General features: G+C 46.3%; 1 protein-coding gene across 1 annotated transcript in view; it reads right to left on the bottom strand.

Annotated features, from left to right (window-relative positions):
* INTS6 (integrator complex subunit 6) overlaps positions 1-12,029 on the bottom strand; it is a 94,676-nt gene that overhangs the window by 49,091 nt on the left and 33,556 nt on the right. Inside the window, exon 5 of the mRNA XM_067563072.1 lies at positions 3,730-3,913. Within this exon, the coding sequence (XP_067419173.1) occupies positions 3,730-3,913 (184 nt within the window). The remainder of the gene's footprint in view (positions 1-3,729; positions 3,914-12,029) is intronic.

Here is a 12,029-nt window from a genome sequence, read left to right as displayed (position 1 = left end):
GCGAACGGCCGGCCAAGATCCCAGAGAGAAGGAAGAGTACCACCCTCCGGTTCTGGCTCAAAAACGTTTATTCGGATTACCCCCTTTCGAAGGCCCCTGCTGGCCCCCTGCAGAGGACCCTTGGCGGCCTCCTCTGCTGGGACCGCGGTAGCGCTCACGACCCCTCCTCTGCTGGGCGGGGCGAGGAGCCGGCCTGGGCGGGGGTGGTGGTTGCCTCTGGGCTTGAGGCCTGGACTGCTGTTTGGAGGCCTGAGGGGTATACAACCCAAGTGACTTCAGGGTGGCCCGAGAGTCCTTGAGTGCGTGGAGTTTGTCGTCTGTCTTCTCCGAGAACAGACCCAGGCCATCAAACGGTAAGTCCTGAATGGCCTGCTGTACCTCCTGGGTGAGGCCAGAAGCCTGAAGCCATGAACAGCGGCGCATCACTATCGCCGAGGCCATAGCCCTGCTGGCTGTGTCCGCCGCGTCACTAGCCGACTGCAGCGCAGCGGTGGCCACAGCAGCCCCTTCCTGGAGGATAGTGGAAAAGTCTGCCTCCTGGTCCAGGGGCAGCTGGGAGGCAAACCTCTGCATAGAGGCCCACAAGTTTTTATTATATTTCCCAAACAGGGCCTGATGGTTCGCTACTCTAAACTGCAGCGCCGCAGTAGAGTAAACCTTCCTCCCAAATAAGTCCATCTTGCGACCCTCCTTGTCCTTGGGCGTGTTACCCTGGTTCCCCTGGCGGTCCCTCTGGTTGGCCGCATCGACCACCAGGGAGCAAGGTGCCGGGTGGTTGTAGAGGAACTCAAATGGTTCCTTGGGGACATAATACTTGCGTTCCACCCCCTTGGACGTAGAGGGCAGAGAGGACAGGGTCTGCCAGAGTTTCCTGGCTATCTTCATGACATTGTCATGTACTGGCAAGGTGGCCCGTGAGGGTCCCAGAGAGCTCGAGGGCCCAAAAAGGGGGTCCTCCTCCTCGGACATGAGCTTAAACTCCATGCCTAAGTTTTCAGCCGCTCTCTTTAGGAGGTCTTGATGAGCCCTAAAGTCAAACAGGGGCCCCTTACGATCCCTGGCTGCTGCCTCATCAGGCGATGAGGAGGAAGAGAAGGGTAGGGGCGCAGTGGAGGGTCCCTCCCCTGGGTCCGAATCCTCCGACCCTTGCTCCTGAACCTTAGGTGCGGGAGGTACGGGGGAGCCACCGCCGACTGCAGCGACACTGAGCCCTGGGGCATAGTGGCATTCCAAGGCCCCCAGTACGGCCACTGCCAAGGCCCTTGGGTCCATCCTGGGGCCTGCAGGGAAGGCTGCTGCAGCTGCACAGCCTTCCTGTCCCCCGAGCCCGCCGTGCGTCGTCTATGTCGCCGACGCGTGGAGCGGTCGGGCGAGGACGACGCGGACCGGTGCCGACGTCGGCGGTGCCGGCGATACGAGGAAGTCGAGGATGACGACGACGACGTAGCCGACCGGCCTCTGCGGTGAGAGGACTTGGGGTACCGCTTCCCTCCCCGGGACCGAGAGCGGTACCGATGACGGCGACGTAGAGGAGAGTCCCGTCGCCCCGATGTCGGCGTCGGGCCCATCATCGGTGCGGCCCCCATCGGTGCCGGGCCTAACGGTGCCTGGACCATCGGTGCCGGAGCCATCGGTGCCGGAGCCATCGGTGTCTCTGGGCCTTTCGAGACCGACGGTGACCGGGAGCGGTGCCGAGACGGGCTCCGTGCCGAAGAGTGCGAGCCCGAGTTTCGGTCCCTGCTGGCATTGGAGCTGGACACACGGCTCCGGCGACGGACTCGGGACCGCCCACGGTGCCACGGTGCCGAGTCGCTCGACGACCTAGAGTCGGAGCTCGGAGGGGAGCCGACACTCTCCACCCTCCGTGACCGTCTGGAAGGAGACTTGGATTGGGAACGTCTCCAACCACCGAGACCACCCAGCGCGGGTTTGCCTCGAGACGCAGGTCCCTTGTCCCTCGGCCGAGGGGGGGACGGAGGCATAGGCATGGCCATAAGGGCCCGTGCCGTGGTAAATGCCTCCGGCGTCGACGGCCCTTGCGGGTGCACTCCCCCACCCCCAGGAGTCGGGGGAGGCAACCCGCGCGGAGACCCCGGTGCCGGAGTAACCTCTACGGCCTGTGACTGGGGCGTCTCCGTGCTCCCGCCGCCCTGCGAGGGCCGGGGGGAGATCTCCGGTGCGGCCGAGGGCCGTGCCGACTTCTTGGGACCCTTGGAGGCCTTCTGCGGTGCCGAAAGCGGTGCCGGTGGGGGGGCGCTCCGCACCGACGACACACTCGGTGCGGACGGAGACCGGGACGGTTCAGAGGCTGGACGGAGCGCCGACTCCATAAGTATTGCCTTTAGCCTCGCGTCCCTCTCCTTTTGGGTGCGAGGCTTAAAGGACTTGCAGATTCTGCACTTGTCTCGACGGTGTTCTTCCCCAAGGCACCGGAGACAACGGTCATGCGGGTCACTGATCGGAAAGGCTTTGGTGCACAAGACACAGTTCTTAAAGCCAGTGGAGCCCGGCATGACTCCAGAAGGAGGAACCCCGTCCGGGGTTCAGACTTAACACTAAACTATAAACTAACTAACTCTATAAACACTATAAACAACAACTTTGAAAAACAGTCAAACAACTAGGGAATGAGCTACTTGCACGCAGCAAGAGGCGATAGTTCCAGCAACCGTCACAGGCGGAAAGAAGGAACTGGGGACCCGCGGTGCCAACAGCGCCCTTTATACCGCGATATGAGCGCGGCACTCCAGGGGGCGCCTGAGCTGGCCATGCGGGGCTTGCTAGGGAAAAAGTTCCGTGAATCTGTGCACGGGGCGCGCACACACCTACATTGGAATGCATATGAGCAATCACTCGAAGATAGAAACATACTTTGTTTTAACTTTGTAACCTTTTATACTTTAAGAATCTTTTCCTTGTTAACTTAAGGTCTCTATTGCATTCTTAGAATGTGAGCTCCCCCATGTGGTAGACTTCAACACAAGTTCCCATAAATGTTAACCAAAAAGCCTGTTTAATCTAGTGGTTGATGCACTTTACATTCTGAAAAAAATGTGGGGGATCAAGACTGCTTGAAGTTTCTTTTATCTTTAAATTCTTTCCTTTTCTCCCTCTTTCCCCACCCCAATTACTATCAAATGGATCATTATGTATTTTTATACTTGATGTGTTCATGGCACTCTACAGACAAGACAGATAATAAGGACTGTACCAAGGAAGTTTACAATCTAAATGAGACAGACAACCATGAGAGATTACAAAAGACCACAAGCGGCAGTGGAGGAAAAAGGAAAGTGTAGACTTTTCTCCAAAAATATTTTTCATTTAAGAAATATTTAAATGATTTCAAAAGAAAACACATTCCATGGTCTTCAAATGCTGGCACTTTCTGTGCGAGCAAACTGAACACTACCTCACTGTGGAGCAGATTTCTTAATTCCCAAGACTTCTGGTTGAGTGCCTAAAAAACAAAGCATGTTTTCCCTCCTCTGGTCAAAACTGCTGAAGAAAGCAAACACACATTCTTTCAAGACTATGCAAATGAATTTATTTGTAATTTTACTACTAATGTGTCCTAAGAGAGCTATATTATATAGCCCCATTGTGCCCAGGGTTTTAAAGAGATTAAACAAAGGAGTCAGAAATTTTCAAATACACTCTAATACAACTGAGCTAGATCACTTTTCTGAAATATCTACTTTGTCATGTGAAGCTACAGCATGCACTCACCTCCTGTGACTTCACACATAGGTGTAATTGCCGACTCATCAACTGGTACACCTGCTATCTGTTCTGATTCTGGAGTTGTGATGCCAGGCAAACGCAGAACTAAAGCAAATAGTCTCTGATCCCAACGAAAAGGTTCTTTAGTCAATTCACTTCCAGGTAAAGGAGAATTGAGAGGTAAATGGAGCTGAAAAGAGAAATATTTCAACTTTTTCTTCACAAAATAGTGAATTCAAAATTCAAGTAGCTAGATGACAGCAATTTATTGTACCACTCAAACACATGGACATGTAATCCAGAGAAGTTTACAATATAACAGTTATGTTAAATATAAGAATATGGGAGATCCAAGTCAGTCAGCACTGTATATAAAACTTATTTCACAGCAACCTGAAGTGCAAACTGAAGAGACAGATAAACCAAAATACGGAAAACTTTCGGAATATGTACATTTACTTTTAAGTACTTTAAAATTGTTTTATTGAGAATTCCTGCAAGCAGAACTGCATTACTGAAATATTAAGCTCTGATTTGCCTAATGTGTACTAAAATCAACTTTGTTTTTGGTGAGCACTAGAATAATCTACACTCATTTCAGAAAGTCTGTTTCTCTGCATTCTTCAAGATAAAATGCATCACTGAATGAAACTATCAATGAGGTGAAAGAGAAGAATATTGGTGGGTTTGATGATTCTCCAAAACATTTCAATGCCATTGTTATCAAAATCTAGCTGCAATGATAAATTAAGTCTCTGTTTCAGGCCTTCCAGCTTCCTCAGCAGCTTAAATGAAGAGTAGTTGCTGCTCATCTTGTCCTTTGACATCTTCTGGGATTCACTTGGTGACTACACCATAAGAACAAAAAGGCAAAGACTTAATTTGATAAGAGTTGCAACTTTTATGCAAAAATCACTTTTAATGTAGCACACGAGCAATTTAAAGAAGTGATTGAAGCACTTCACCTTGGATATACTCTGGACAGATTTAAACTCTTATGTTTACTATTACATGTGTCAGTGAAGAAAGAAAAATAAGAAGATTAACATTAATATTAATGCATGATGACGTCTCATGTTCACTCAATGACATCACAATGTCTACAAGCATCCATACAGGGAAAAATACCTTCATACTGCATGCTGTTGACTCATAACATCTGAAGAGAACTATTCAGAATTTTTAGTTTTAAGCTGCTAACAATGCCATCCAAGAATACAAAGTACAACACGTCTTCCCCATTTTATTGTCATTGTCTGAACTAAGGACCAAGAATTTTCCAGGTGCAATCCCCAAACATCTGATATATTGGAGTTCAGAAAACTATTTACTAGTTACTGAAACAGCAGTACTGACTAACAGTGCTAAAACACATTGCAGAACTCGTGAAGTTATTCTGCAACCAGTAAGCCTCATAGTTAGTTAACTGGAAAGGTAGGGATTGACGCCCCACAGCTTCTTCTCAATGACACAGTGTGGATCTCACAACAAGGTTATGCCTCCATTTGCATCTAGCACCTTAAGAAGAAGTTATTTGCTTTGTGCAGTAATAATGGTTCTTTTAGAGATGTCCCCCTATGGATGCTCCACTGTAGGTGTGTCTGAGTCCCTGTACCACTGATAGGATAACTTTGGTAGCAGTCCATTTGCCTGCCACAAGGCTAGGCAGCATGCATGGGCAATCCCTTGTCAGTTTCTTCTCTACCGCAGAATCAATACTAAAACTCTGAAGTAGAGGGGAAGAGGGCAGGTTGTGGAGCACCCATAGGGACAGACATCTCAAAGAACCATTGTTACTACACAAGGTGAGTGAATTCGTTGTCTTCTTCAAGTAATATCCCTATGGGTGCTCCACTGTAGATGACTCCAGAGCCGTGCCTACCACTGGAGGCTGGACTTCAGAGTCGAATCTGATATGGATGATAGTACTGTGGCACTGAATTTGGCGTCTGAAGCCAAATCCCCCAGGATGGCATGGTGCTCTGCAATGGTGTGTACAAAAGCCAAGATAGCTGCTCTGCAGATTTCTGATATAGGGATACTCTTGGAGAAGGCAGTGGATGAGGAGACTGACCTCATAGAATGCGTGCATATTGAAGATGGGGGTATTACACTATACAATTGGTAATAGAGTTTAACGAAGCCCGAGACCTACTTAGAAAGTCACTGAGCTGAAATCGGTGTACCTTTTGACCTATCTGCAACGGAGAGGAAGAGCCTCAGAGATTTTCTGAAGGCTCTCATCCTGTCCAAATACAAGGCCAAGACTTTCTTTACATCAAACATATGGAGAATGGCTTCCCTATTATTCTGATGAGGTTTGGGATAAAAGGCTGGAAGCTGAATATAAGCTGATTTATGTGAAATGCGGAAGCCACCTTTGGAGTGAACTTTGGATATGGTCTAAACATTACCTTGTCAGGAAAGAACACAGTTAAAGGCAGATGTGCCATCAGAACCGCTATTTCCCCAATTCTTCTTACAGAAGTGATGTCAATGGGGAAAGCTGTCTTCATTGAAAGGTGAATTAATTAACAAGTGGGCCAAGGGTTCAAACGGTGGCCTAATCAGACCTTTTAATACTGGGCTGAGACCCCATTGAGGAGTGGGAAGTCTGGGTTGTAGGAAGGGGTTCGCTTTTCCTAGATTTGAGGTGTAAAGATTACATATCCTTCTACCTGCTCATGGAAGGTTGCAATTACTGCTAGATGAACTTCAGCGAACTGACAGACAGTCCCGATTTCTTGAGAGTCAACAGGTAGTCTAGGATCACTAGTAAGATGGATGTATTAGGGATGACACCTTTGGGCTGGCACCAGATCTGGAATCTCTTCCATTTCTGCAGATAGGTACAGTGAGTATCTCCTTTTCTACTGTGCAATAACACCTCCTGTACCTCCTCAAAGCAAGATATCTGTGTTGGAAGCATGAAAGAGCCGGGCTTTGAGCTGTAGAATCTGCAGGTTGGGATGGAGTGCACCTCTCATTCTGTGATAGAAGGTAAGGAGTGATTGGAAGAGTCATCAGTGGACATAGTGCCAGCTGTGATAGGTAAGGGTGTCACATTTGTCTGTGGTACTTTCAGTATCAGAGGGAATGGAGGGAAGGTGTAAAGAAGGCTCTTGTCCAATGGAAGGAGGAGTGACACCTAGGGAGTGTCATCCAATGTCCGCTCTGGAGAAGTACTGTGGACATTTCCTGTTCTGGTAAGTAGCGAAAAGGTCTATTATCAGTGCCCCCCATTGTTGGAATACATCATGGAGAACCACCAAATCTATCTCCCATTTGTGGTCATGGGGGAATTTGTGGCGGAGTCTGTCCGCCATCATGTTGTGTATTCCCAATAAGTAGGCCGCTGATACTAAGATATTGTGGGAGATACATCAGTTCCATAGTTTTAATGCTTCTACACACAGGAAGTGAGACTGATGGTTTATGTAATAAATGTAGGCCATATTGTCCGTCACAACCCTTGTGTGCATGTCTTGATCAGCGGGAGAAAATGAGGGCACACATTTTTGATTGCTCTGAATTTGACCTGGTTTACACGGAGGCATGTCTCGGTTGAAGACCATTTGCCTTATATTGTGCAACCACTGAGATGTGCACCCCATCTTATTAGGGATGCATCAGTGGTCAAGAGTAGAAGAGATGGGGAAGACTGAACAAACAGGATTCTCATACAGATATTTACTGGGTCCCTTTCCCAGTCACCAGTGCTTGACCCTGGTGAGTATTGATAGTAGTTGTCTCTGTTTGGCCTGTAAACTGAACCCAACCATGCTTGGAAGCATTTTATGTGTAGTCAGGCGTGAACAATAACCGATGTGTCCGTGGCCATGTGCCCCAAGATATGGAGGGAATATCTGGCTGAAATTTGGGGGCTGGATTGTACTGTCTCTATCAACAAGGAGAGACTAAGAATTCTGATGTGGGACAAGTGCCCTCACCTGAATCAAGTTGAGATCAGTACTATGAATTCTAGACTGTGTACCTGTGTTGAAGTTGATTTTTGTTCATTGATCTGTTCAGATTCTGAAACAGGCCAGTGTGGTCTGCATGACTCATTGGGCCTCTAAGGACAGTACCCTGAGAAGGCAGCTGTCCAGATAAGGATCAATCATAATACCTTGAGAGCATAAATGGGCCACCGCTACCAAAAGGACCTCGGAGAATACTCTTGGGGTGAAGGAGAGGCCAAAAGGGAGTATTCTATATTGGAGTAGCGGTCTTGGCCTAGTCTGAATCTGAGGTCATGTCTATGGCTTGGTATGATTGAGATGTGAAAATATGCATCTTGAAGTTTGAGGACTGAGAAACAGTCTTCTTTTTCCAACACTGGAATGAACTTTGACAATGTGACCATCTTGAACTTCTGAGCCTTGATAAACTTGTTCAGCACACTGAGGTCCAGAATGGGTCTCCAACCCCCTTTTTTCTTCAGTATCAAGAAGTAACAAGAATAGAAGCCTCTGTCCCTTAGATGTGTGGGCACTGGCTCTAGACACCTACATTGAGGAGGTTGTTTATTTCCTGACATAGCAGGCTCTTCTGAGAAAGGTCCCTGAAGAGGACCAGGGAAGGGTGTTTGGGAGGTGGGAGGAGATGAGTCCACATCTTGGATGATCTCCAGCACCCATTTGTCCGAGGTTATCCATTCCCAAGTGCTGCGGAACGGGGTGAAATGGTCTCTGAAGGGAGGGGTGCGGTTTTCCAGTTTGAATTCAGGATAGTCCTTGGAACTGAGGCACTTTTTAAAGCGAGCCAAGCATACACTTGTCCCACGGTGTCCCCCCACAGGGGATCGATGGAAGAAAAGTCCTTTTTTTTCTAGGCAACAGGGAAAATAAAATGTAAATGAAGTAGAGAAGAAAAAGGGCTTAAACAGAAGCTAAAAAGGGCAATTCTAAGAGAGTTAATGATTTGCAAACAGACAGCTCTAGCTCCATCTTTAGCTGAGGCAGTTGAAAAGGAACTGAGGGGGGATTGCCTATGCAAGCTGGCTAGCCTCATGACAGGCAGGGTAGTAGCACATGCACAGGCTGGATGGACTGCCACCAAAGTTCTCCAATCAGCAGTGTAGGGTCGCAGACACACCTACAGTGGAGCACTCATAGGGACGCTACTCGAAGAAGAATGTTGACATGTACATAGCGTATGAAGACGACTTATCAAGACAAAGCAAGGAATACTGAAGATAGTAAAAAATAATTGAAGGTGGTTTCAGAGGGAGTTGACAGATTACATGCTGGCAATACTACTGCCAATATCAGTGGAAATCTGGCTTGATTTAATTAAAGAACTGGAACAACACAAGATCAAAAAATGATTCAGAGATATATCATGTTTCCATTACTTAACCAACATACCTGATGACATGTATAAAGCTTATCAGTTAAGACCAGAACAGAAAGCAGAGACTGAAACATGGTTAGTAGTCAGAAGCGTTTTCCTTCTCTTCTAGCATTTAAAAGATCCAGCACTCCAGGAAAAATCTACCCCAAAACTATCTTTGCAAATAAGGTTCTGACAGTTTGTTATAACAAAACTTGGGAAATTGAGAAAGTCAAGATGGCAGCATACTTGAATTTAGAATTTTGTTAGTTTTTTTAAAAAGATCCTGTCCAGGCAACACTGCATCAATTGGTTTTAGCTTCTTTTATTTGGTCAGAAATTTATAACAGACTACCTACTGAAAAAGCAAACAAGCTGGTGAAAGGGTATTGGTTTCCAAGGTGGATATGATAGAGTGTTTGGCCTAACTAATTAGTAGACTGGGAACTCAACTGTTTCTTCTTGAGTTTTACTTACAGAATTACAAGCATTTCCTGTAAGAATAATTTCAGCCTCTGTGCTGCTTACTGACTTAGAGCATCTTAGTTCAATTGTTCATTTGAATTAGAACACTTTCTATTTTTTTAAAAAAGACACACATTGGCTCTGAAAGCATGGAGTGAATACATAACAACCCTCAGCTTCACAACACATGGGAGAGAATAAGCAAATTCTCTCTGAACAGCCAGATTGATACTTGCTCTGTAAGTCTGCTTTTGCTGCCGCAAGTGACCAGAATAGATGACAGGTGAACATTTTCCCAAACAGAACCCATCACTTAAAAACAGTCAAAGGGCAACAAAGCCATGTATCCAGCTTGTTATTGCTTTGTATGGGGTATCCTCCACTATATTCTTGTAATGAGAATTATAGCTACTAGTGCTCATAGGTAAAACATACTAGAACACCGGCAGGACAAAAAGTAGCCATATTTGCATTGCGTGATCCAGAGTCTTCTGGATTGGTGATTTGTTTAACCATAGGAAGCACAGTGCCATCTGTTCCATTAGATCAAGAACAAGATAGGAAAAATTATAGTGAGTGCACAGAGGGATTTCACAGACGAATGGTCTGGTAGCAGAAAAGAAGTTACTTATCACCACTCTGAGTACAATCCTAAGGGAAGAACCTCATCCAGCTCATTGTGTTCCCAATAACCCCTGAAACGTCAAAGCAGAATGGTATTCTGTTGCTAAAAGTAGCAAATGTTGCAGAAAGATCTAGTAATCTGAGAAAACTCCCTCCCTTCGTCAGTGGACAGAAAATCGTAGCTGATCTGCATATATAACGTAGTTCTTGTTCCACATCCCAGTACTAAACTTCATTGGGAGAGGTTCAAGATCTCAGCAATGTATAGAAGAAGCTGAAGACCATTTTCAAGAACATTTTGCTTAGTTTGCTCAGGAAAGGGAGGTTGGATACTAAGTGGTTATTTGCTAGATCCAGAGTGTCCACAGATGGCTTTCCTGATTATTAGCTGTGGCTGTTTGTCCAGAGTCAGGCCTTAAAAGCTTCTAGCACCTTAACAGCTGCAGGGGTGGGGCACTGCCCTCACTCAAAGCATGGTAGGAAAACAGAAATCTGCAGACTGTTTAAAGTTAGTCTAGTAGTGATATTGACAAACTAATCACATCTGGACTGAAGTAGACTGATCAGCCACAGAATGAACTGCCAGCAGGACAGTCATACTATAGCCTTTGAAGAATTCTAAAAACATCTGGACTAATCAGAATTACGGGGAGCCATAATCTGTACCTGACAGCTCAAGGACCCTGAAGCCAACTTCACAATTAGATGCATCAGGGTGATCTCCAAAGCACGAATCTACAATATCAATGTGTCTCTGGGAAGAAAGTTAATGCAAGCACACTGGAAGCAATACTGGATTACTTCAATACTTACCACTCAAAAGGCAGAAAAAACCAGACTAGTCCAAAGACAAAAAAAATTAAGTGAAAATATCCAATATTCCAAAGCAGAAATTCTCAAATTGATTCATGACTACTTGCTGGTGGTCCATGAAGAACTGGCTGGTCACATTATGTAACCTTGCCATTCCTCCTCCCTTGCTCCTTGTCAGCTTAAGTGCACTAAAAGAAAGCTAGAAATACATTTCATGCTTTCTTATCACCACTTTTCCACAAAAACACTTTCTGTAATTGCCACAGGAATGTAATACCATGAAAACAGGAGAAAGTCTGCACAACTGCAATTAAGAGGGGAGGACGTCAGTAAGATAATTTCTATATTAAAATGTGAGGCACCATATGAAAGTGTTTGAGAATCTGTTCCAAGAGAAAATAAAGGAAAAAAAAAAGGAAAACCACCAACACTAACTGGGGCTCAGACATTAGCCTTTGTTTTTGAAAAGATAGACCAGCCAGTAGCAATGTTTTTCTGTTGCAAGGATGGTACACAGAAGAAGCCAGAGCAGAATCATTGCATCAGAAGAGAACTACTCACTAGTCATCTAAGAAAAGAATCTGACAATCAAGGCAGTTAGTAATAGCTACACTTCACAAGCAGTGAAGCTCATGCCATCTGGTGGTGAAAAGAACAGTTACTGACCTTTTGTAACTATTGTTTTTCGAGATGTGTCGTTCATGTCTATTCCATGTCAGGTGTATGCACGCCACATGCATCGGTGCCCAAGATTCTTCCCCTCAGTGGTATCCGTAGGGCTGGCTCTAGTGCCCTCTGGGGTCGTACACACATGCACCGGTATAAGGGGCACCGCCTGCCTCCCCCTCACTCTCAGTTCCTTCTTGCCAGAACTCCAAAAGAGGAGAAGGATGGTGAGCTCTGGAATGGACATGAGCAACACATCTCGAAGAACAACAGTTACAAAAGGTCAGTAACCGTTCTTTCTTCTTCAAGTGTTTGCTCATGTCCATTCCATGTCATCTGACTCATGAGCAGTGAGTGGGGGGTGAACTCATCTACCCCTTCTGTCTCTTTCGTTGGCAGCTGTT

This window comes from Emydura macquarii, unplaced genomic scaffold (genome assembly GCF_026122565.2).
Source record: "Emydura macquarii macquarii isolate MOO-44397 ecotype Brisbane River unplaced genomic scaffold, CSIRO-AGI_Emac_v2 contig_2473, whole genome shotgun sequence".
Taxonomy (NCBI): Eukaryota; Metazoa; Chordata; order Testudines; family Chelidae; genus Emydura; species Emydura macquarii.
The sequence above is the reverse complement of the archived record's forward strand: the minus strand, read 5'-3'. Positions and strand labels throughout refer to the sequence as shown.